The sequence below is a fragment of the Lithobates pipiens genome, unplaced genomic scaffold (assembly GCF_037356315.1).
Source record: "Lithobates pipiens isolate NorthernLeopardFrog02 unplaced genomic scaffold, aLitPip1_a1.2 Scaffold_19, whole genome shotgun sequence".
Classification (NCBI taxonomy): domain Eukaryota; kingdom Metazoa; phylum Chordata; class Amphibia; order Anura; family Ranidae; genus Lithobates; species Lithobates pipiens.
Genome location: NW_027507764.1, coordinates 393,198,158 through 393,223,739, shown reverse-complemented (window position 1 = coordinate 393,223,739; position 25,582 = coordinate 393,198,158). Strand labels below are relative to the sequence as shown.

The window sequence follows — 25,582 nt, the reverse complement described above, 5'->3', positions numbered from 1 at the left end:
TTCCAAAGCCTCTCCAATCCTATGGAATGCTCTAACCCAATCTGTTCGCCTATCTCCTACTTTATTAGCTTTTAGACGATCCCTGAAAACCCTTCTCTTCAGAGAAGCCTACCCTACCCACACCTAACAACTGTATTTCATTTTCTCCATCAGCTCACCCCCCCCCCCCCCCCCCCAGTTATTACCTTTTGTTTCAACTTGACCCTCCCTTCTAGATTGTAAGCTCTAAAGAGTAGGGCCCTCTAGTCCCTCCTGTATTGATTTGTATTGTGAGTGTACTGTCTGCCCTCATGTTGTAAAGCGCTGTGCAAACTTTTGGCGCTATATAAATCCTGTATAATAATAATAATAATAATGTACGGTATGTACCTGGATAGAAAACAGTTTACAGGGGTGTGTCTAGATGGTGGTGACAAATAGTGTGTACTCAGAATGGTCTGGCGTTGTAAGTGGAGTATTCCAAGGCTCTGTTCTGGAACCAATTATGTTTAATTTATTTATAAATGATATAGAGGTTGGTATAAATAGGTCAATCTCAGTGTTTGCTGATGATACAAAGCAAATCAGGGCAATAATTTCACAGCAGGAAGTAGAAACTTTACAAGAAGACATCAATTAAGTAAAGGGATCAGCATCTACATGGAAAATTAGGTTTAATGTTGAAAAATGTAAAGTAATGAACTTGAGGGCTAAAAATATGAATGGAAATTACTTGCTAGCAAGGAAAATCGTTGGGAGAATCCAGGATAAAAAATATCTAGGCTTCCTAGTAGTTCACAGACTCAGCAATATCATGCTATGCCAAACTGCAGCAAGGAAAGATAGAAACTATTAGCATGCATTAAAAGGGCATTTACTCAAGAGATACAACTATAACTCCACCACTTTTCAAAAATCTGATCACATCTTGAGTATGTTGTCCAGTTCTGATCACTGGTTATCAGGGAGAATGTGCTGAAAATGGAGAGAGTCCAGAGAAAGGCAACAAAGCTAATAAGGGGGCTGGAGGAACTCAGTTATGAGGAATGACTACAAACATTAAACGTATTTCCCTTTATTAGAGATGCTTAAAAGGTGATATGATAGCTATATACAAATATCTTAAAAGTGATCATAGCATAAGAGGAAGTATTCTGTTTCAGGCTGCTTAACAGGACACATGGGCACTCAATGAAATTGGAAGAGAAGCAGTTCTTTACTGTCAGAGCAGTGCGAATGTGGAACCTCCTTCCACATTGGGTGGTGCCTGCAGGTATTTCTTTTTAAAACACTTAGATGGGCATATTTATTTATTAACATAAACACACACACATATACACACAAACACACATGTTGAACTGGATGAACTGATATCTTTCATAACCTCACCAACTATGTAACTGTGGGGTTGATTTACGGAAAACGGACAGTGCAAAATCTGATGCAGCTCTGCATAGAAACCAATCAGCCTCTAGGATTTTTTGGCAAAGCTTAATTGAACAAACTCAAGTTAGAAGCTGATTCACTACCATACAAAGCTGCACCAGATTTTGAAATTTCGGGTTTTTGTAAATCAACCCCTAAGTGATCTATGGAGGGATTAGTAGATTTAGATGGACTTTACATATGTGACTAACAAATTAAATCCAAACTTCAGCTAACACCTTTAAAACAGCTACAGGAGATTGCGACCACTGTAAGCACCCTTGTTAGTTTTAAATGGTTTACCTCAACCCTATAATTGCCACTTTGTCTGGACATTTTGATCTGTTAAATGAAGGTGAAAAAAAAAAAAAACTTACTGGAGGAATAGATAGATGAAAAAAAACCTGAAAAATAAACTAATGGAGTCACCGCATAAAAGGATTGGTAATCTGCAATATATTACATTTTTCAATTGAGTAGTCAGTCACCAGTAAGATAAATAGAAAAATAATTCTTGCATCTGAATCCAACCTCCGGTCAAGACTAGGTATCAATTAGATTTTGTGTTACAGGGGATCCATTGCTTACTGCTAGTGACACCTGTAATTCAGTTGTGAAAATCATCTTCTTCCAAAATAAAATAAATAAATAAATATAGATGTTTACCGTATTTATCGGCGTATAACAAGCACAGGCGTATAACGGGCACCTTCAATTTAAGAGGGAAGTTCCAAGAAAAAACTTTTAAATAAAGAACTTTGAAGCAAAATAAGGGTCACAGCCCATCAACACAGCCTCACCAGTGCCCATCTGCAGCCTCTTAATTGCCCATCAATGCACCCTGCTCAGTGCCCATCTGCAGCCTCTAAATTGCACATCAATGCAGCCTGCTCAGTGCCTATCAATGCAACCTGCTCAGTGCCCATCTGCAGCCTCTACATTGCACACCAATGCACCCTGCTCAGTGCCCAACTGCAGCCACTAAATTACCCAACAATGCAGCCTGTTCAGTGTCCATCTTCAGCCTCACCTTTCCCATCCTTGCAGCCTTGCCAGTGTTGGATTATACAGAGCCGTGGTCTCCTGTATACTTGGCGCACAGTCACTCACAGCCACGCCTCCTGGCCCTGCTCATTTGGTAGACAGAACAGTGGCCAAACGTGGGGCCAGGAGGCGTGGCTGTGCATGACTGAGCGCCGGTATACACAGGAGATCATGGCTCTGTGTAATCCAGCGGTGCTCGCTCCTCCTTTTCGCTCAGAGACATCAGGAATCAGTGTATAACACGCGCACACAATTTTCCCCTGATTTTCAGGGGAAAAGTGTGTGTTATACGGTGACTAGTTTGTTAATTATGTATATATCTCTTTGCTTATTAAAATCATTTACAATATAATGTTTATAATTGTTAGGTTCTCGTCTTCTTAATAATACCCCTGGTAGCCTAGGCTAGGATGGAAAAGCGGAGGTCCCGATCACCGGTGGACAGACATCACACATACACGATTGTACGTGAATAATGACTGTGGGTTTATTGGAGCACATACAGTAGTTTTATGCAGTTTGAGCTAAAACACAGCCCTGTGGTTTAGCCAATCAGGGACTGCCACATAAAATATGCAAGATAGTATATTTTACTACGTCATCATGGTTTTTTGCACAAGCAATATTTCTGCCTAGTAACAAAAGCTAAATATATACATATATATTCAGTTTAAAATGTTTCTTAGGTGTGATGCAAGACAGGCCTGTGGTCTAACGCCATGAAGTTACTTCTGCTCTTAAAAAGGGAAGTAGCTTAACCGCATCCATCTGTTCTGAACAGATATCTAACCTTGTGATAATTCTAAATACCTTGTACAAGCAAAAACACATATGACCTTAAGCAATAGGTTTCTATGTCATGCTGACAGTAATTTTCCATTACCCAAAATGGATGTCTCTTAACAAGATGGTTCCCTCATTACCTTACAATCCTCCCTTTGATCATTCTGTGATTTACATAATGATCATTCCTTTTCTAATTTAATAGCACAGGCTTCATACTCCGAACCCTTGTGCTCTTGGTTTTTATACCATACCGTTGGATCCTTAACAATGGAAGTGAGTTTCAGATCCTTCGGAGCGGCCGTGTTTCCCTTTTTACATAAACATTTGATTATCTTATAACAGGCATATAAAAATAGAATGAAGAGAATCACAGTGACAATTGTCATGGCAGCATTTCGGAGCCAAGATATTAATCCCCCAAAACTAAAACTGCTCGAGAAGGGATCCCAGTTTTTTCCTATGTTCCTTGCCTCTTTCTGTAGTTTATTTACCTCTTCCCTGTGTTGGGCAATAACATCATAGTAGTCTGGGACTTCGATGCTGGTATTATGAATCCAGGTACAGCACTCATAATCCTCAGTAGTCTCACAGAGGCCAGTAAGGGCTGCACTCATACTTTCTATAGCCAACTCATGTAGTTCTAGTTGCTTCCTAATTGCCCTAGTTTCTAGATTTAGTTTGGTTATGTCATCAGAATTTTCCTCCAGAATCTCATCAATTATGCCAGTGTAATTATTTAATCTTTTCATTAGGTCAATTCCCCACCCTGTCCAGGAAGGGAACCATGCCCAGGCCATATCTTTTTCTAAAAACAATTCTCGTTTATTACGGTGTCTAAGGGGATATCTAGGATGCATGCTAGCTTCAAGGAGGTGACTTCCCTTGTTATCCCCTAATACCCCCATGATAGGAACCAGGGCTGCAAGGTAACACCACCCCTGGGGTTTGGTTGGGATCCAGGGGTGACAGAGTTTGCCGCAGCATATATATATGGTATTTCCTAGAGCTAGGGGCCGTTTATGGAACACGTTCCTAAGAGTATCAGAAAGGCCAGAGAGCACCAGAATTGACATTAATTGGTGTATTGTAGTCTTGGTACTGGAGCTAAGAAAGTCTAAAAAGGTGGCATTTAGGGTGGGATCTGAAGTATGGAAGAAAGAAGGACTGTTAAACGATGTCATTGAAATGTTAAGTTTTGCTTGTTTGCAAACCTCGGCTCCATCTGTGGTGTTTCCCAGTCGGAAACACCAGTCTGGGAAGTGGCTTCTACCTATAATTTGGAAAGTGAGGGTTTTATTTGGAAGGGTCCTAGTAACATTCGTTAGGACGATAGGGGGTGTTCCATTAAGGAGGGGGGTAAAATTCAAGGGGACTGCCATGAGAGGGATTCTAGCTGTACTGGGATGTAGCTTGCTGCAAATCCAGCATTTCTCAAAACCGGATTTTTGAGCATAGCTATATTTGAATTTTAGTAGTAACATCTTGTCAGTCAGTCCCTTAGGTGACTCATTAACGGGTACAATACTTCTACTATGTCTTTGGCCGGGGGTATTATTCATCTTAGGTGGTCCACATATCCCTTTTAATAGACCTAAGTCTTCTGGATGATATATACAGTTGGCTATAAACCATGTGGGCAGGAATACAAATAGTACCAGACTACCCCCAAAGGCATACAGCCTTCCCTGACACTGAAGGTAAAAACATTTCTACAAGTTCTTATGCTTGTCCTTCTTCTTCGCTATCATATAGGGTTTCAAAGGTTAATTGTCCAATGCCTTCCTGAATCTCTTGCAGTTCCGGTAGCTGTTCGGGTGGGTCGGGTTCTCCTTCAATAGGTGGGGGGTCGGGGGTTGTGGGAAGCGATGGGCACTTTTTCAGCCTGCTGGCGTGGATCCAGGTGTTTCCTTGGTCAGTCAGGACTGCAGTTCTGGACACCTTTTCAACCTTCCAAGGTCCAGAGTAGATTGGTCCGATCCTCTTTTTGTGGGCCAGTTGCTTGACTAGCACTTGATCTCCTGGGATGAAGGGGTGTGTTGGCTCTGTGGAAATAGGAGAAAAGGTGACAGAAACTTGTTCGTTCATTTCATGAAGCATACTTACCAGGTTTTTCACGTACATTTCCTGTTGGGAATAAATGTCAATATCAGTGTCTTGGTCTAATGGGGGTAATTCTATGTTTGCGGGGACTCCCATCAAAATTTCAAAAGGTGAAAGTTTCGTTCTGGCGTGGGGTGCCGTTCTAATCTGGAATAGCACAGAAGGGAGGTGATCAAGCCATCCCTTCATTGTGCCCCCTGTGGCCTTTTTCAATTTATCCTTTATATTTCTATTCATTCTTTCCACTACCCCTGCGCTTTGAGGGTGATAGGGGATGTGTAGTTTCCATTGCAGCCCTAACAATTTAGCCACAGCCTGAGTAACTGAGGAGCTGAATGCAGGTCCCCTATCTGACCAAATAGATGTTGGTATGCCAAACCTACAAATCCAGTTATTCAGCAAGCATTTTGCTGCTATATTGGCTGTCTCACCTGCACAGGGAGTGGCTTCAACCCAGCCTGAAAATTTATCTATGACAACACACAGGAATTTTAGGCTCCCCTTTTGTTTTGGCATGTGTGTGAAGTCTACTTGTAAATCTGTAAGGGGACCTATTGGTGGGGGTAGATGACCATGTAGGCCATGCCGTTTGCCCTGCACATTGTTTTGAGCACAGGTAAGGCAACTTGTGGTCAGGAGTTTAACTTGTTTGTTCAAGGCGTTTGTGCAGAAAGATTTGGTGTACATAGTGGCTAAAGGGACGGCACCTATGTGTCCTGGACCATGAAGGTAGGAGAGAATTAGAATACTGCTTGCCTCAGGTATTCCCAATATCTTCCCCTCTTTTGACCACAGACCCTCTGGGTCTTTGGTCAAGCCAGCCTTCACCCAATACAAGACATCTTCCTCAGTGGCTAATGATTGCATTTGTGCCACTACAGATTTAAAGTTAGGACAGGTGAAATGAAGTACATGGACGTGGGGGTGGGCTCCTGGGTGGAGGACTGGGCTGCCTTTTTCGCTTCTCGGTCAGCTAAAGCATTTCCCTTGGAAAGTTTGCTATTATCTGAAGAATGTGCTTTTACTTTAATTATTGCCACCTCTTTTGGGAGCAAAATAGCCCGAAGAAGTGCCTCAATCTGGGTAGCATTGGAAATAGGTTTATTATCCGCTGTTTTAAAACCTCTTTTAGCCCATATTACTCCGAAGTCATGCACCACCCCAAATGCATATCTACTGTCAGTGTAAATGTTCACCTTCTTATCTGTAAATAAAATGCAGGCCCTGGTGAGGGCTTCTAGTTCAGCCACCTGAGCCGAAGAGGGGGGCAGTGGTTTGGCTTCTAATACCTTGTTTGGCAACTGGACTATTGCATATCCTGTTTGGAAGGTGGAATCAGAGGGGCGGGAGCAACTACCGTCCACAAAAACATCGTCTGCATTGGTAATCGGTACGTCGGTGAGGTCTGGTCTTGGTGATGTGATAGACTCCACTCGTGTTATACAGTCATGAAACTGGTCTGGGTCTTGTGGTAGGCGTAACATGGAGTGCAAGAGACGGACGGCAGGGTTGTTGGCGGGAACATATTTGAGAGACAGATTGTCTGTGTTCATGAGGGAAATCTCATATCCACTGAGTCTTTGTGAGGTCATGTGTTGGGTGTTCATGTTCTGTATGAGGTGGGTGACAGAATGTGTGGTGTAAAGCGTCATCGGGTGTCCCAAGACCATTTTGTTGGCATCTTGTACGGCCATAGCACAGGCGGCTAAATTCTGAAGGCATGATGTCATGCCTTGAACCTGAAGGGGGAGTTTTTTAGATAGGTAGGAGACAGGGCGGTAGCCTGTTCCATGCTGTTGTGTCAAAACCGCGGCAAAAGAGGTCCCCGAGACTACACAGTATAGTTGAAAAGCTTTACCATAGTCTACCAACCCCAGGGCGGGTGCACATGACAAACTGTTCAATAGGGCCTGGAAGGCCTTAAGCCGTTCCTCTGTCCAATCAACCTGCCTAGGGGCTGTTGAGGCGGTAGCCTCTCTTAGTATGCCATCATAATGAGAACAGTCGGGGATCCACTGGCGGCAATATACCACAGCGCCCAAGAATGAGAGCAGGGCTGCCTTGTCTTTTGGGGGGCTCAGAGCTTGTAGGGCTGCAGCGCGTTTGGGGGAGACCATCCTTGTCCCCCTTTTTAGTATGCACCCCAAGTATTCCACTTGTGGCATACACCACTGTATCTTCTTTCTGGATGCTAAATGCCCGATGTGGGCTAGATGGTTCAACAGAGATGTGGAATCGACCGCACAATCTTCAGCAGTGCGACTGCACAAGAGCAAGTCGTCCACATACTGTATTAGCACCGACCCTCGCTCAGGCGTCCAAGATTTGACAGTCTCATTGAGTACCATAGAGAAGGCAGCAGGACTATCAACATACCCCTGAGGTAGGCGTGTCCAGGTTAACTGACCCGTCAACTGACCCGTCAACTGACCCGTCAACTGACCCTCCGTCCAGGAGAAGGCAAACATAGGCTGGGCCTCTTCCGCAATGGGAATGCTAAAGAAGGCATTTGCTAAATCAATCACTGTGTAGCATAGAGAATGTGCCGGTATACATGAGAAGATAAAAGTGATGTCTGAGACTAGGGGTGGAAGTGGAATCACTTGTTTGTTAACTGCCCTTAGGTCTTGTACAAGTCTCCACTCCCCACTGGCCTTTTTTACGGGGTAAATGGGCGTGTTCCAGGGACTGATGATTGGTTTCAGGATACCTTTTGATATGTAATCATTAATTTGAGGGGAGATGCCTTTGACTTTCTCTGGGGGTAGGGGATACTGTTTTTGATATTGTATCCCTGCATCTGATTCGCATTTGGGGTGCATATGGTGTGCAATTAATAAAGCCCACACTACCTTTGTTTTCTGCCCAAATTGTGTGATGGTCAAGGGAGGAAGGTATCATCAGAAAGAAACTCCTGTGTGCATGTCTTTTTGGGCTGTGTAAGTCACAAAGAGGGGAACTTGCAGTGAGGGAGCCGTCTTTGTCAAACTTAATGGTAATGTTCAACTGGGATAGTAAATCTCTGCCCATTAGGGACACTGGACAGGAAGTCAGGACAGCGAAACTCTGCATACATAGCTCTAGTCCATCCGGGGTAGAGACTGGTAAAGGCGGGGTGACGGAATGAGTGACCGATGTCCCATTTATTCCAATAGAGTGTCCCTCAGTACACAGTGGTGTGTCATACCTCTCATCATTTAATGAGCTAAAAGTGGCACCTGAATCAAGCAGGAAACACACTATGTGGTTGTCTACGCGTAATATAACTTGTGGTAGACTCTTCCATGATAGGTTGTGGCACACCAGACTGAGGGAAGGAACATACTCTAGGCATCCCTATTGGGGGTGTGTTTGTCGGGTAGACGGCCACTGCATAGGGATTCGAGGGGGAGGTCTGTTAGAGGTTGGGGTGTAGGGTGGCTGTGCAAGCGCATGGTTTTGAGATGGTGTTTGGGGAGGTGGCGGATATTGGGGGTACCTTGTAGTGTGAGGGGGGGGGGGGCGATTAGCAGCATTGTACCCCCTTCCCCTGCCCCTTGGATAGCTCGCCCTCTGTCTATATGGGCACTGCGATTTCCAATGTCCCTGTTCCCCACAATTAAAACATCCTTGGTCAGGTGGGTAGGGCTGCATGGTCATGAGGTGCGGTGGTGAGGATGAGGTTTCAGGTGTGACTAGGGTTTGTGTTTGTGTCAAGGAGGGGAAAATTCCCCCTTTTTGTTCAAAGACTCCTGAAGTCTCTCTGGACCTAGCGTCCTTCGTGAATTCATCTGGTGCTTGCTCTGCCCATTTGGGGTTTGTGAATTTGAGCAAGTGCGTCACTTTGGGATCGCCTCCCGACATGATGGTAGTAGTAAATAATTGTGGTGTGGCCCCATCTACAGCTTTCCATAGGGAGTATACTCTGGTACAGTAATCATAGAATTTCTCTTTAGGTCCCTGCTTGGCTAGGATCAGTTCTTGGAGTGCAGATGATCCTTTGTATAATTTGGACCAATGACCTCCCATGCCTTTCCAAAAGGATATCCAATCCTTGTCGGTCTGGATATGGGCTGTCCATAGGTCGTCTACAGGGGCTACTTCTGGGCTGTCTGGGTCTACAATGCTAAGAATACTTTTTATGTCATCTTTGTCAAGCCCTGTGCCTGCACTATATTTTGCCAGAAAGGTACCTGCATCTCGTGGATACTTCTTGGGATTGGGACATAGTTCTTTTATTTTGGAGAGTGTACCCAAAGGTAATGGTATATGCACCTCGGTGTTCCCCATGGTCATCAAAGGTGCTTTGAGTGAAGCCCCTACTGCTTCTCTCTCAGTTTCCTCTTCTATGGATAATGTCCCTGTTTTACTAATTGGACCTGACTCCTCAGTTTTGGGAATAGGTGTCTCTTTTGTATGGCTTCTTGTAGTGGTGGGGGGCAGTGCTATAATCCTATCCTGCACTTCTTTCAACATTTCCTCCTTCTTCCCTAATTGCCTTCTTAACTTTTCTAGTTCCTTTTGTAAGTCCTCCATCCTATGTTCCTCTCTCTCTCTTTTCCCTCCTGAAATTCCTTCTCCCTTACTTCCAAATTTTTCTGATACATTTCTAACTCTATTTTCCTATCCACTTGTACCTTTTCTGCCTCATTGAGGACTATTTCTTTTTGTTTTAGGTCTTCCATAAGTGTTTCTAACTCAGTTCTCCTTTTCCCTATTCTCTCTTCTTCCTCCTTTTTCTTCTCTTCAAACTCTTTTATTTTTGCCTCTAATTCCTGCATTTCGGGACTACCCACTTCTTCTTGTCCTGTAACTTCTTCCTGTCTCCCCTCTTCCTCTCTGCCCCTACTTATTTGTTCCCATTGGGCCACTTGTTGTGGTGTTGCTGTGGTGTGTGTTATGGCGGCTAGGACTACAGGATCCAGTGAAGGATATAGTTGAAGGTATGGACCTGGCGTCCCATCCTCGTTTTTTACCATAACATAAGGTGGGGGTGGACATTGAGGCGGGGGAGGGGGAGGTGAAGGGGGTGCAGGGGCTTCAGCCATAGCACTGGGTCCTATATTTGGAGTAAGCTTTGTAGTTTTATTAATATGCTTCTTTTTATATTTGTGTAGACATTTATCCCATGCATGGTAACAATCTTTTATATATTGAATATTTTCCCACTTCCCTGGAGGGTACGAATTTTTGTGGATTTGGCATATTTTACTTACTTCCTGCCAGTCTTCCTCAGTACAAGGACCATATGGCCCTGGGTCATGTATCCCCAATTGCTGACACCTTTCTCGGACTTGTGTCCAAAATGGTTCTACCTGGGGGCCAGGGATCATATTACTGACAAATTCATAGGGTGATGGGGTGGCCATGGCTTGGGTTGCTGCAGAATTCCCCATCTAGTAGTCTGGGCAGTGTGTGTCTAGTGGCAGGACACAGGTGATAACACCCGGTTTGTCCAACAATCCGGTCTCTGGTCTGGGAGTAGGATCCCTGATCTTTTTTGGGGCAGATGGACTTATATAAAACTATGAAGATTTACCCTTAATATACGATGAAGGGTAAATCTTTCCTGGTGGCGGGATATACCCCTCTTACACCAAGTCTGCAAGAGAAGCCTGTAGGTCTAGTGGTCAAAAGAATCTACCTTTCATAAATGCTAAGAAAAAAAATAAATAAACCTAGCGTGCAGTGTGAACAGGCGGGTGCTACCTCACTACAATCTGGTTCTTAATACTCTGTATTCATTTAACAACATTTGGGTTCATTCAAACAGATATCCACTCTATATAATTATATCTTATACAACGTTAATACTCTATATACTTACGCTTGCACCTAAAGAGAAACAGACATATTTTTATGGTTTAAGATTTCAGCTTTAAAATTTTTCATGTACATTATCAAGTAATCACATCATGATGCATTTCATTATTTATAGTGCACTTTAAAAGTTCTCAAGTGGGCGTCCGCTCGACCAATCCCTTTGTCACGGGCGTATTCTTTTACTTCCCGTGTTAATAAAACTATCACCAATAGTTTTAAGTCAGACCAACCTAGTCGGACTCCCCTAAACCTATAAATTCCTTGCAAGCCCTTTTAACCTCCCGAGGGACCAACCTAGTCCGTCGCGAAGGCACAGTTATTTCTTTTAAATTAAACTAAGTTCATGGCGACCATCTGGACAGAGTAAGTATTCACACCATTCACCATTTAGGTAAAAAGGAGTAAAATGACTTACCTGTTACAAGATGACCCCACTTCTGGTACCAAAACTGTTAGGTTCTCGTCTTCTTAATAATACCCCTGGTAGCCTAGGCTAGGATGGAAAAGCGGAGGTCCCGATCACCGGTGGACAGACATCACACATACACGATTGTACGTGAATAATGACTGTGGGTTTATTGGAGCACATACAGTAGTTTTATGCAGTTTGAGCTAAAACACAGCCCTGTGGTTTAGCCAATCAGGGACTGCCACATAAAATATGCAAGATAGTATATTTTACTACGTCATCATGGTTTTTTGCACAAGCAATATTTCTGCCTAGTAACAAAAGCTAAATATATACATATATATTCAGTTTAAAATGTTTCTTAGGTGTGATGCAAGACAGGCCTGTGGTCTAACGCCATGAAGTTACTTCTGCTCTTAAAAAGGGAAGTAGCTTAACCGCATCCATCTGTTCTGAACAGATATCTAACCTTGTGATAATTCTAAATACCTTGTACAAGCAAAAACACATATGACCTTAAGCAATAGGTTTCTATGTCATGCTGACAGTAATTTTCCATTACCCAAAATGGATGTCTCTTAACAAGATGGTTCCCTCATTACCTTATAATAATATACTTTAAAGTCTCAACAAATACTTTACAAATGCTTCCTTTTTCACACTGTCTTTCAGATTCAGACTAGTATGACTGAACCAATGACACTGTCAAAGTCCATTTCACTTCCTCGGAGTGCCTACTGGCATCATATCACCAGACAAAACAGTGTTGGCGAAATCTACAGTTTACAAGGCAAGTGGCTTAAAAATGAAATATTGCACCTTTTAGTTTGTTTCATGCTGTGCACAACTTATTCAGATTGCTTTTTATCTTTGAGTTTGTTGTGTTGCTTTCATTTCAATTTATCAGCTGTCATGATCCTCGGTGGGGACACTGATTTTTCAAATTGGCATTTAAAAAAAAAAATCATTTTAGCAACTAATAGCAAATCACTCTGTGTAGACTGCAAAGGCAATTTAGACATGACTTTTTGAACTTTACAATGCAAATTGCAACCATTAAAAGTTCAGTGTACACCATGGTTTTATGCTCCCCGGTGGGCTCCTTAGTTGTTACAAATAGTATATTCTTATTTGAATAAATCATACAAATATGACAATACCTTAAAACAGTACTTCCTTTTAAAATCATTGCTTTCTGATGCTGTGCTGCTAATTTATCACTAGGGTAAGAGCTTTAGTACAATGTTTGATAATGTTTATGCTGGCTACATAGCAATGTTCTCTAAATTAATGGCTCTGTCTCACAGCTTCATTGTGAATAATGCAAATGTACAGTACTTTCTAATAGCTGCATTAAAAATTGTTATTCTACTATATCGTGATGTTTATTGGAATACAGCATCTGCTGAAAATAATATGCACATGCCAATATATTCTCTCACACTGCTACCTGCAATAGTATGCAATGCTTATGCCGCGTACGCACGGTCGGAGAATCCGTCAGAATGCGTCTTATCGGACTGTGTCGTCAGATAATCCGACTGTGTGTGATATGCATCGGACTGATTCCGTCCGAATCTCCGTCGGACCCAATTTTCCAACATGTTGGAAATATTTCCTGACCAACTGGGCCGGTCGGACGTAATCCGATCATGTGTAGAGAATTTTGATCGGACCAAGTGCCACGCATGCTCAGATCAAATTCCTACATCAAAGCTATTGGCTACTAGCCTGAATGTAGTCCCATCGTAACTAAATTACGTCATCACGTTCTGAAAGATCGGATTTTTCGATAACTTAGTCCGACTGTGTGTATACAACAGTTTCGGACACAATCCGTCAGACTAAATCTGATGGACAAAATCCGACGGATTTGGTTGGCAGAATCTCCGACCGTGTGTACAGGGGCTTAGAGTTGTATGTAGATTCCATTATTGGATAAACCCAATTAGTGAGCATTTTACATGTGAGCTAACACAGTAAAGGCTGACATATAAAAAAAAAATACTTCCAGGGTACCAATTTTATGTAAAATGCAGTGGTTTATTGGCTAAAATGTCAATTAAAAAAAAAAATCCTCATTTAACCACTTTCAATACTGGGCAATTTTACCCCCTTCCTGTCTAGGCCAATTTTCAGTGCTGTCACACTTTGAATGACTATTGCGCTATCATGCTACACTGTAGCTATAAGTAATTTTTTTCACACAAAGAGAGCTTTCTTTTGGTGACAATTAATCACCACTTTTTCTTTTTTTTGCTAAATAAAATAAAATAAAAATGAAAAATGTCTTATATAATAGATGGGGATGGGGATATATTGTGGACGGGGATGAGGATGATTATGGGTGGGGATGAGGATGATGGAGAGGGATAGATGATTCTGGGTGGGGATGAGGGTGATGGTGTTACATTGAGAAGAGGGATGTATGATTCCAGGTGGGGATGGGGATACATTGTGAACAGGGATGAGGATGATTCTGGGTGGGGATGAGGATGATGGATGATTCTTGGTGGGGATGGGGATACATTGTGTACAGGGATGAGGATGATTCTGGGTGGGGATGAGAGTTACATTGTGAAGAGGCTCTCCACAATGTAACTCTCATCTCCACCCAAAAACATCTTCATCCATTTTCACAATGTAACTCCATCATGTCACTTTATCAGGGCCAGGTGTATGATGTCCCATCTGGGGAGATCAAACACAGTCCACTCCACACACCAATCAATAGCAGCTCACCGCTGCACACACACCGACTTAGTGACTTACCATATCTGCATCATGCACCTGAGAGGGCTGGGACCCACCACTGACGAGGCTGACCACACCCCCTCCTCAAGTCCAACCAAATCACATTACAAACCTAGCAGCAGGCTCTGCCTTAGTAAGGAAGCGGAGCATGGATTGGGGATCACCTGCAGGGGGGAAATCAGTGTCCCACCTTCAGCTGCTTGTGTGCAGGGCTGCAGCATGCAGGTAGTGTTTCTTTGTGGCAGGCACGTGCACGTCAGTGGCTGGCTGCTAAGTGTTTAATGTCATTATGCTGCTATAGGGGGTGCAAGCTGTCAGTGGGCCCCTCCAACCGGGCCCCTTTGGGGTGCTCAGGTCCCCTGAGTTGGCTGTGCCACCCCAATGGCATCTTGGATGAGCAAGATGTATGTAGTATCTATATCATATTTGCTCTCTCATAAATTATAATTTAATTCTGCTAAATAACATGAAGGTTGTTGGATTGGGAAACCTTGTCAAATGGAAATATAGCTTTTTAGACTAATTGGCAATAAGAGTGACTTACTTTGCAAACAAAAAACAACTCTGTATGGAACCAAAGACCAGAATAATCTTGATTTTTTACTTTAAATCCCATTTAGTTTAATGTTGCATTTGCCTGCTCTGTAGTTTATTTCAGTAAATATATTCTTGCACCATCTTTCTTTTCTTTCATTAAAACTATATTTTAAAATCTTTAAGCTGAAACTCTAAATGTTCTAGCCAGAAAATAAATCTTTAACCACTTGACCTCTAGAAGGTTTTACCACCTTCATGGCCAGAGCATTTTTTGTTATTCAGCACTGGGCTACTTTAAGCGCTCGCAGACCAGCCGCCGCAGTTTTACTGCGACAGGTTGGCTCCGTTGCATAAAATCACGTTATTGTACATGATCTCGTGAAGAATGGCTAGCGGGCACGTGTGCCCACTGTGAGCTCAATGAGATCGACAGCGGTTCTCGTGGACTCGATGTCCGCGGGCATACCCGATATCGCCTCATGGAGAGGAAGAACGGGGAGATCCTGATGTAAACATGTTCTGCCGTTCTGCCTAGTGACAGTGGGGGTTATTTACGAAAGGCAAATCCACTTTGCACTACAAGTGCAAACTACAAGTTCAAAGTGCACTTGGAAGTGCAGTTGCTGTAAATTTGAGGGGTAGATCTGAAATGAGGGGAAGCTCTGCTGATTTTATCATCCAATCATGCCCAAGCTAAAATGCTGCTTTTTATTCTCCTTGCATGTCCCCCTCAGATCTACAGTGACTGCATTTCCAAGTGCACTTTCAGTACAATTTCAAGTGCACTTTGTACTTGTAGTTTGCACTTGTAGTGCAATGTGGATTTCCCTTTCGTAAATAACCCCCAGTGTCACTGATCAGCTCTCCCTGTGATCGGGAATGGTGATAAGTGTTGTGTCACACACAGCCCAGTCCCCCCCACAGTTAGAATCACTCCCTAGGGCACACTTAATCCCTACAGCACCACCTAATGTTAACCCCTTCGCTGCCAGTCACATTTACACATTAATCAGTGCATTTTTAATTGCACTGATCGCTGTATAAATGTCAACGGTCCCAAAATAGTGCCAAAATGGTCCGACGTGTCCGCCATAATGTTGCAGTCACGATAAAAATCGCTGATAGCCGCCATTACTAGTAAAAAAATAATAATAAAAATGCCATAAAACTATCCCCTATTTTGTAGATGCTGTAACTTTGTTTTTTTGAGAAATTTACTTTTTAGTGCTGACCAGCTCCATCCTGATGATCCATTTGCTTCAGCAAAGATTAAAAATGTAGAGCAGTAAAGCAGTTTGATGCCTTTATACTGGTGCAGGGCAGGAATTTAGGCTGTACTTTTCAGTTGCAGTTAGACAATTATAACTTAGGCAATGATGATATTTGCTAAGCTTTGTGGGTATAACAACAGCTCAAAGTGTTAGCAGTAGTTAAGAAATATATTGTTGGCACAAAGACTGCTGCATACTGTATGTGTGCATTGTATACTGTTAGCAGGCTCAGATTCTATTCAAGTCATGCCCAGTATTCAGTACAGCATAGCTATGTCACACTTTCTCAAATGAGTTGCATTCCTTAACCTCCCTGGTGGTATGATTATGTCAGATTTCTGATGCTGAAAGTGGTGCAATTATTTTGCATTTGGCGTTTTATATTGTAGGCCCGTAATTCTTAGCCCCTGCACACACGATCGGAGATTTCGACAACCAAATCAGTTGGATTTTGTCCGTCGGATTTTGTCAGTCGGATTTTGTCCGTCGGATCTTGTCCGAAACTGTTGCGTACACACGGTCGGACAAAGTTGTCGAAAAATCCAATCTTTCAGAACGTGATGACATAATTTCATTATGATGGGACTACATTCAGGCTTGTAGCCAATAGCTTTGATGTAGGAATTTGATCTGAGCATGCGTGGCACTTTGTCCGATCAAAATTCTCTACACATGATCGGAGTATGTCCTATCGGACCAGTATGTCGGAAAATATTTCCAACAAGTTGGAAAATCGGGTCTGAAGGATATTTTGACGGAATCAGTCCGATGCATACCACACACAGTCGGATTATCCGACAACACGGTCCGATAGGACACCTTCCGACGGATTCTCCGACCGTGTGTACAAGGGCTAAGGAATAACTCACTTAAATCTGTCAAAACCAGAGTCTAGTAGACATCCCGTGTATGATAAAGTTTGAAACACAAAATCATAAATTCTAATATAATAAATAACTATAAATAATAACAAATAATAATATAATAATCATACAGTTTATTCAATATATTTTAGTCAATAACATAATCAAATCAAAAACACAGAAATTTTTTTGGGCCAAGCAAGGGTGCAATATTATTAGTCCTATTGCTTCAGTAAATATCCCGGGTATGGTCAATTTTGAAACATGGGACTGCACAAAGTTTGACATCACAATCAGGACAATAGATCATGGTTTGCTTTCAGATTTTCCTTCCAGTGTCATCAAGCTTTGAGCAACAAACCACGTACATCCTTGTGGGTGCTGACTTTTTTCAGTTGGTGGGATGTGGTCCATGAAGTGATGACCATTCAGGCGTTCCGGGTTGTCAACACCAGCAGCATGAAGTCCAGCTCTATTGACAGCCGTTGGTGTTTAGTGGCTCAGAAAGATCTGTTTAGCAACTTTCCAAACAAAGTCAGCATGAACCACAGGCTTGTCACTCTTTTTTTTTGCAGAATGAAGGCATTCCACAAGCATTGCTCAAAAAGATGCCTGAAGATCTTGTAATACTTTTTCTGTTGTTTTCTCATTCCTGGATAAAATGTCATTGCCTGGTCATCTCTGTCAACACCTCCCATGGTGTTGTTGTAGTCTATCACCACTTGTGGTTTCATGATGTCTTTCCCACGTTTTGTTTGTACCATGACAGTGGAGGTGTTATGAATTGTACTCATTAGGCACTCATCTTTTTTGTCATGTCATCGTAGTGACATCATTTTGCCTTTCTGCCAAGCAACTATTTCTCCTGTCTTGAGCTTCTTATTGCCAAAGATTAGCAGCATGTCACGCCGGTTAGCCCTAACGGTTCCATAGGCATCCGTTTTGTTCTGTAGAAGGAACTCATAGAGTTCAGGAAATGTGTAAAAATTGTCCTGTAGTTACATAATAGCCCTGATTTAGCAATGGCTCAATTCATGAAAGAACTGAAGATGTTGCCATTCCACAATTACTGTATTTTTGGTGGAATTTGGTTATTTTCTCAGTGTATAGGACAGAATTCCAAATGTAACCAGTGCTCGATTCACATAGCATGAAGGATTTGATGCCAAATCATGCTCTCTTTGATGCCATATATTGTATCCAGCTGAGCCTTCCCTTGTAGGCCATTAGACTTTCGTCTATGCTGATGTCTCTATCTGGCACATAGCTCTGTTAGAATTTTTTCTGAATCAATCATTCTGAATCATTCTTCTTGAGTTTGGGTGCTGGATAAGTAGTTTCATCAAATTATTCATTATTTTCAAAGTGCAAATGCTTCATTATCAGATAAAAGTTGTACTCCGACATGACCGCGCCAAAGAATGGAGTGGCTAGTAATTTATTGGTTGTCCAATACCACTTCTGCAGGGGTTTCCCCACCACTCCCTGAAGAATTATTAAGCCCAGAAATGTCCAAATGTCCTCTTTGGTCACTGGTTCCCACTTTCTGCTCCTTGAAAAACTCCAATGCATAGCAGCTTGTTGCTCCTGGTACCAGTTTGTCTCCGTAACAATTTTTTTCAATAACGTCATCGGTCAAAAATAGTCAGAGGTATGACAATGGGTTGTCATCTTCAACATCGACTTTGATACCAGATGCTCCAGTAAATGGGAATCTTGGGGGCACTGCATGATACGTACCACAGTCAATAGAGCATCAAGTCCGCACATAACTGAGGTCAGTCGCAGGATCATCGCTGAAATCACTTTCTGTGTCTGATGACAAATTTCCCCACAAATCGCTATCACTCAATTCTGCAAGTAATTCTGTATTGCTATCGCTGCTTTCCAGCATGTCATAAACTGCTTTTGAGGTAGAGGTGTGCTTTTTTGATGCCATGGTTGTTCTCCAGTTTCCAGGCAGAAAGTACTGTAAAACTGCGGACAAGGGCACGGGACAAAGCACTGGGGGGCAAACTGAGGTCAAATTATTTTATACAGTAATGTAATCCAATAAGATTACAATGTATTGTGTGTGTTGGTTTATACTTCTTGAATCTGCTGCCGTTTCAACCTATCTGCATGCATTTGCAGAAAAGGGAAGCTGGAACTCACAGAGCATCAGGCGGAAGGTCCACCCACTGTACACAGCAGGAGTACATCGCAGGATCCCAGGAACAAGGTAAGTCACCTCTTCCATGATCCAGTGATGCAATCCCAAATGTGGCTCGGGGTTACTGCTAATGGTACTGAAATTTCACCCTGAGCCACACTCGGGAATACCGCCAAGGAAGTTAGAAAAGTGCAGTGTTACATATGTGAATTGGCCACAGGCAGGGAAATTTCACGGGGAAATTAAAATGAAGAAAATATATACATAAAACTATTTTTCAGAAATAAAAAACTGATAATTGGCATGTGCGTATGTATTCACCCCCTTTGTTATGAAGACAATAAAAAGCTCTTGTGCAACCAATTACCTTCAGAAGTCACATAATTAGTGAAATGATGTCCACTTGTGTGCAATCTAAGTGTCAGGTGATCTGTCATTACAAACACTGCCATAAAGACCAAGGAACTCTCCAAACAAGTAAGGGACAATGTTGTTGAGAAGCATAAGTCAGGGTTAGGTTATAAAAAAATATCCAAATCATTGATGATCCCTAGGAGCACCATCAAATCTATCATAACCAAATGGAAAGAACATGGCACAACAGTAAACCTGCCAAGAGATGGCCGCACACCAAAACTCATGGACCGGGCAAGGAGGGCAGAGACCTAAGGTAACCCTGGAGGAGCTGAAGAGTTCCACAGCAGAGACTGGAGTATCTGTACATAGGGCGACAATAAGCCGCATGCCCCATAGAGTTGGGCTTTATGGCAGAGTGGCCAGAAGAAAGCCATTACTTTCAGCAAAAAACAAAATGGCATGTTTAAGTTTGCAAAAAGGCATGAGGGAGACTCCGAAAATGTATGAAGGAAGGTGCTCTGGTCTGATGAGACTAAAATTTAACTTTTTTTCCATCAAAGAAAACGCTAAGTCTGGTACAAACCCAACACATCACATCACCCAAAGAACACCATCCCCACAGTGAAACATGGTGGTGGCAGCATCATGCTGTGGGGATGTTTTTCAGCAGTCAGGACTGGGAAACTGGTCAGAGTTGAGGGAAAGTTGGATGTTGCTAAATACAGGGATATTCTTGAGCAAAACCTGTACCACTCTGTGTGTGATTTGAGGCTAGGACAGAGGTTCACCTTCCAGCAGGACAATGGACCCAAACACACTGCTAAAGCAACACTTGAGTGGTTTAAGGGGAAACATGTAAATGTGATGGAATGGCCTAGTCAAAGCTCAGACCTGAATCCAATAGGAAATCAGTGGCCAGACTTAAAGATTGCTGTTCACAAGCGCAAACCATCCAACTTGAAGGAGCTGGAGCAGTTTTGCAAGGAGGAATGGGCAAAAATCCCAGTGGTAAGATGTGGCAAGCTCATAGAGACTTATCCAAAGTGACTTGGAGCTGTGATAGCTGCAAAAGGTGGCTATACAAAGTATTGACTTTAGGGGGGTGAATATTTATGCACATTGAATTTTTCTGTTATTTTGTACTATTTGTTGATTGCTTCACAATAAAAAAAAAACATTTTCAATGTTGTGGGCATGTTATGTAAATTAAATGATGCAAATTCCCAAACAATCCATATTAATTCCAGGTTGTGAGGGAACAAAACACAAAAAATGCCAAGGGGGTGAATACTTTTGCAAGGCACTGTAGACTTTTCTCGCTATGAAAGCTGTATAACCAGTGCCTTGTGGATGCAAGGCACACCTGAAAAATCTGTTCAGTGTAATAGGTACTGGCTGTCAGTTTGACAGACTACTCCAGCTCTGCTTTTAACCACTTTCCAAAGGTCTATAGTAAAACAATGGCTGAGTGGAAGTGCTGCTATCTTGGGTGGATGTCCTACGACAGCCTCCCAGGATCCCTCTTCATACATGCCCCACAAACTGCAATGTAGCACGATCTTGTGTGGGCACGACAGATCAGTGTACTATGCCACTGCCAGTATCATATGATCACTGTGACCAATCACAGCAGACCACATGGCAATTGAACACAATAAATGATTTCCATTCATAGCCATTCATTGTGTTGATCTCTGTGATTGGCCACAGTGATCACATGGTACAGACAGGGCCAAGCACACTGCATCTGTACCATGTGTTATCTGTGGCCAATTACAGCTTCCCAATAGTACGCATTGGATAAATGGATGTTATTGATAAAAAATGGTTGCTTATAATAGTGATATTCCCTGTTATAAACAATCATATTGTGTAAAATCAATGATCGATTTTCAAATATACAGTATATTTGAAGAAATAATATTTAAGTGAAAAATTTAAAAAAAATTAAAAAGTTTCTTTTTGGTCTTTTTTTATTTATTTAGCAATACAAAACAGTGGTGAATAAATACCACCAAAAGAAAGCTCTATTTGTGTACAAATAATTATAAAAAAAATAATTTGGGTACAGTGTTGCATGAATGAGTAATTGTCATTCAAAGCGTGACAGCACTGAAAGCTTAAAAATGGCCTGGGCGGGAAGGGGGTGAATGTGTTGAAGTAGGCAAGCTATTTGACAACAGCAACTAAATGAGTGTGTGAATAGTGAATATTACAAATTACAATTACAAAGAAAAGCAGCTGTAGCCCTCACTCTGGGTATTGACTGACAAAGTATTTACAATTCTGTAGCCACTGACCATATCTATTTATCAATCTAATTTCTTCTCCTTCTTCTATCGCACATAAGTCCCCAAACAATTTTTTCATGTGGGACATGTGGAGTTCCTAGAAAAAATGTGATAACTGATAGAGCATTAGCAAATTTGTAGCCATTGTCCATATATATTATATTTATTGGTCTCATTTTTCCTTTGTTAGGCATGATCCTGAGTTTTAAGAAAACTTTTCATACAGGGTATTTGAAATTCTGTAAAGAAATTAGATAAGGATCAAAATCACATTTATGTAGGTCTAATGCTATTTTCAAAAATAAAGTTTGTATTGTTGACCTATGCAAAAAAAGGGTCACTGACAATCATACCCTTGATTTCCACGCTAGGACTCAACCTGACCATTTTATTATTCTAGTTTAATGCTTCTATGTGTTACATTGTGAAACAGAGCCAAGACTTTTACTGGATTTCAGAAGCAATAAAATGGCCTTTGATCCCAAAATGCAAACCATGCACCATTATTGCATTAATACTTCAGATTGTGTTATGCCATCATAAATGCGTAGCCTTAAAATTTCTCCTAAAAAAAAAAAAAGCTCTTTCTGTTTAAATTGACTTTCCATCTGCATCAAACATAAATAGATATTGCATTATTTAATAATGTGTCTACTAATTTACTAGAATGTAAAAATCATTGAAAAAATGGCACAGGGACCTGGGTCCTGCCACAAGGGACATGTAGCAATGCCAAAAAAGTTTTAAAAATGCAGTTTTTTCAGGAGCAGTGATTTTAATAATACTTAAAGTGAAACAATAAAAAAGAAATATTCCTTTAAATATTGTGCCTGGTGGGTGTCCTTAGTATGCTTGTAAAGTAACGCATTTTCCCTGTGTTTATAACAGTACTACAGCAAAATTTAATTTCTAAAGGAAAATAAGTCATTTAAAATTGATCGCGGCTGGAATGTATTGTCGGATTCTGTAGAAAAAATAATTGAAAAAAACGGCATAGCCCCCCCCCCCCAGTCCATTACCAGGCGCTTGGGTTCTGGTATGAATATTAAGGGGAAACCCGCACCAAAATAAAAAAAAAATGTGTGAGGGTCCTCCAAAATCCATATAAGGCCCTTAAGGTCTGGTATTGATATTAAGAGGAACCCTGCGCCATTTTTTTTCTTCTAAATGGCATAGGGGGTCCCCCCAAAATCCACACCAGTCCTGGGTCTGGTATGGATTTTAAGGGGAAACCTGCGCCAAGATGTTTAAAAAGATCCCATAGGGGTCCCCCCAAAATCCATACCAGACCCTTATCCAAGCACACAACCTGGCAGGAACCCTCCTGAACCATACCAGATCACATGGCCTCAACATGAGGAGGATGTTTTGGGTCCCCCAAAACATCTTAGCCTCATGTTGCTGGGGACAAGGGCCTCATCCCCACAAGCCTTGCCCAGTGGTTGTGGAGGTCTGCGGGCGGGGGGGGCTTATTGGAATCTGGAATCCCGCCTCCCCATGTGAACGGGTATGGGGTACATTGTACCCCTGCCAATTGACCAAAAAAGTGTAAAAATTACAGGAGACACTTTGGGACAAGCCCTTTATTAAAAAAATAAAAAAAATAAAAATGTCCCACGATGACCAGAAAAAAAACTGCAACAACTCCGCCTCCATGGGATGCTCCTGTCAACCTACCACTTCTTCGCGATAACAGCTGTTATATAGCTGAGGGCGGGGCCATCCAGTGAAGTAAACAGGTGACCCCAACTTTCTCTGACGCCACGTGATGTCAGAGGAAGACGGGGCCACCCGGTGATGTAAATGGGCGGGGTCACCCATTTATGGCACCGGGTGGCATTGCCCTCAGCTATATAAAAGCTGTCATGGGGAAGAAGCATCAGTCAATGGGAGCCTCCCATGGAAGTGGAGTTGTTGCATTTTTATTCTTTCTTCGGGTCCACCGGGTGCTGTCATCGAAGATGGATTTACATTGCGGGACTTTTTTAAATTTTGTTTTTAATAAAGGACTTTCCCAAAGTGTCTCCTGTAATTTTTACTATTTTTGACACTTTTTTTGGTGAATTGGTAGGGGTACACTTTACCCCATACAGGGGCAGATCCAGAGCCTAGTCTCGGGAGGGGCACTGCCAGAAAATTTGGCTGGCATTTTGTCGGGGCAGTGGCTTGTGTTGGCACTTCAATCATCACAACGCCATGGTTGATATGGTGTCAGGATGATAGAAGCGCATTATTTCTATTATTACATTGTAATATAACATTAAATAGTTCAACTCACCATAATGCAGAATCAGTAGGAGCCCCGAGCGTGTCACTTGCTGCCGTCGCCTGCCACCAGATGCAGCTTGTCACTTGCCACTGTTGGCTGCCACCAAATGTGGATTGTCACTTGCCAATGTCACCTGCCACAAGATGCGCATTGTCACTTGCCAATGTCGCCTGCCACAAGATGCAGATTGCCACTTGCCAATGTCGCCTGTAACAAGATGCGGATTGTCACTTGCCAATGTCTCCTGCCACAAGATGCAGATTGTCACTTGCCAGTGGCTGTGTCCCAGCATGAGGGTGGGCAATGAGAGATAATGTAATTGCTCTGCTGCCCATGCCTGCACAGTGATGGTGGTGTTCTGTCAGAAGCTGAGCTGTGGTGATGCAGGGTGAGAGATGATGTCAGAAAGCCTCTACTCATCAGAATATGCAACCAAAGTGATGGTGCACTGCAGCCATCTTGGTACACCCCCACTTGTCAGCAGTAAGCCTAGAGTTAGAAGTAGGCAAGCAGACATCCTTATACACCCACCGGAGTCTTGCTTTTTACAGTTATTTTTAACAGTAAACTCAGCTTATTTAGTGAAATATAAGTTGAGTTTACTGTTAACAATAACTGTTAAAAGCAAGACTCTGGTGGGTGTATAAAGATGTCTGCTTGCCGACTTATAACACTAGGCTTACTGTGAATGAGTGCGGGAGTACCAAGATGGCTGCAATGCAATGTCCCTTCAGTCACATATTCAGAAGGGGAGCGGCTTCCTGACAACACCTGCCTGCTCGCTCAGTCACACACCAGCCCGCCGCCATGATTGCTCACTCACCAGCCTGCTCAGGCACCCGTCGGCTCACCGACTAATTTTTTTGGGGGGGAGCAATTGCCCCATTGCCCTCCCCTGGATCCGCCCCTGACCCCATACCCATTCACATAAGGGGGGCTGGGATCTGGGGGTCGCCTTGTTAAAAGGGGCTTCCAGATTCTGATAAGCTCCCTGCCCGCAGACCCCCACAACCACTGGCCAAGGGTTGTAAGGATGAGGCCCTTGTCCCCATCAACATGGGGACAAGATGTTTTGAGGGACCCCAAAACATCCTCCCCATGTTGAGGGCATGGGGCCTGGTATGGTTCAGGAGGGGGCCACTCTATCATCCACCCTCTTTTCCTGCAGCCTGCCAGGTTGCGTGCTTGGATAAGGGTCTGGTACGGATTTTGGGGGGACCCCTATGCCATTTTTTTATTTTGGCACAGGGTTCCCCTTAAAATCCATACTAGACCTGAAGGGTCTGGTATGGATTTTGGAGGGACCCCTACTCCATTTAAAAAAAATGGTGCAGGGTTCCCCTTAATATCCATACCAGACCTGAAGGGCCTGGTATGGATTTTGGGGGACCCACAATTTTTTTAAAAAACTTTAGTGAGGGGTTCCCCTTAATATTCATACCAGACCCAAAGGGCCTGGTAATGGACTGGGGGGGACCCATGCCATTTTTTTCAATTAATTTGGAATCCAACAATACATTACAGCCATGATCAGTTTTAAATT

General features: G+C 42.6%; 1 protein-coding gene across 1 annotated transcript in view; it reads left to right on the top strand.

Annotated features, from left to right (window-relative positions):
* The window catches only part of DOK6 (docking protein 6), an 812,960-nt gene that overhangs the window by 638,633 nt on the left and 148,745 nt on the right, over positions 1 to 25,582 (top strand). The window contains exon 7 of the mRNA XM_077492381.1: positions 12,218 to 12,335. Coding sequence (XP_077348507.1) covers positions 12,218 to 12,335 — 118 coding nt within the window. The remainder of the gene's footprint in view (positions 1 to 12,217; positions 12,336 to 25,582) is intronic.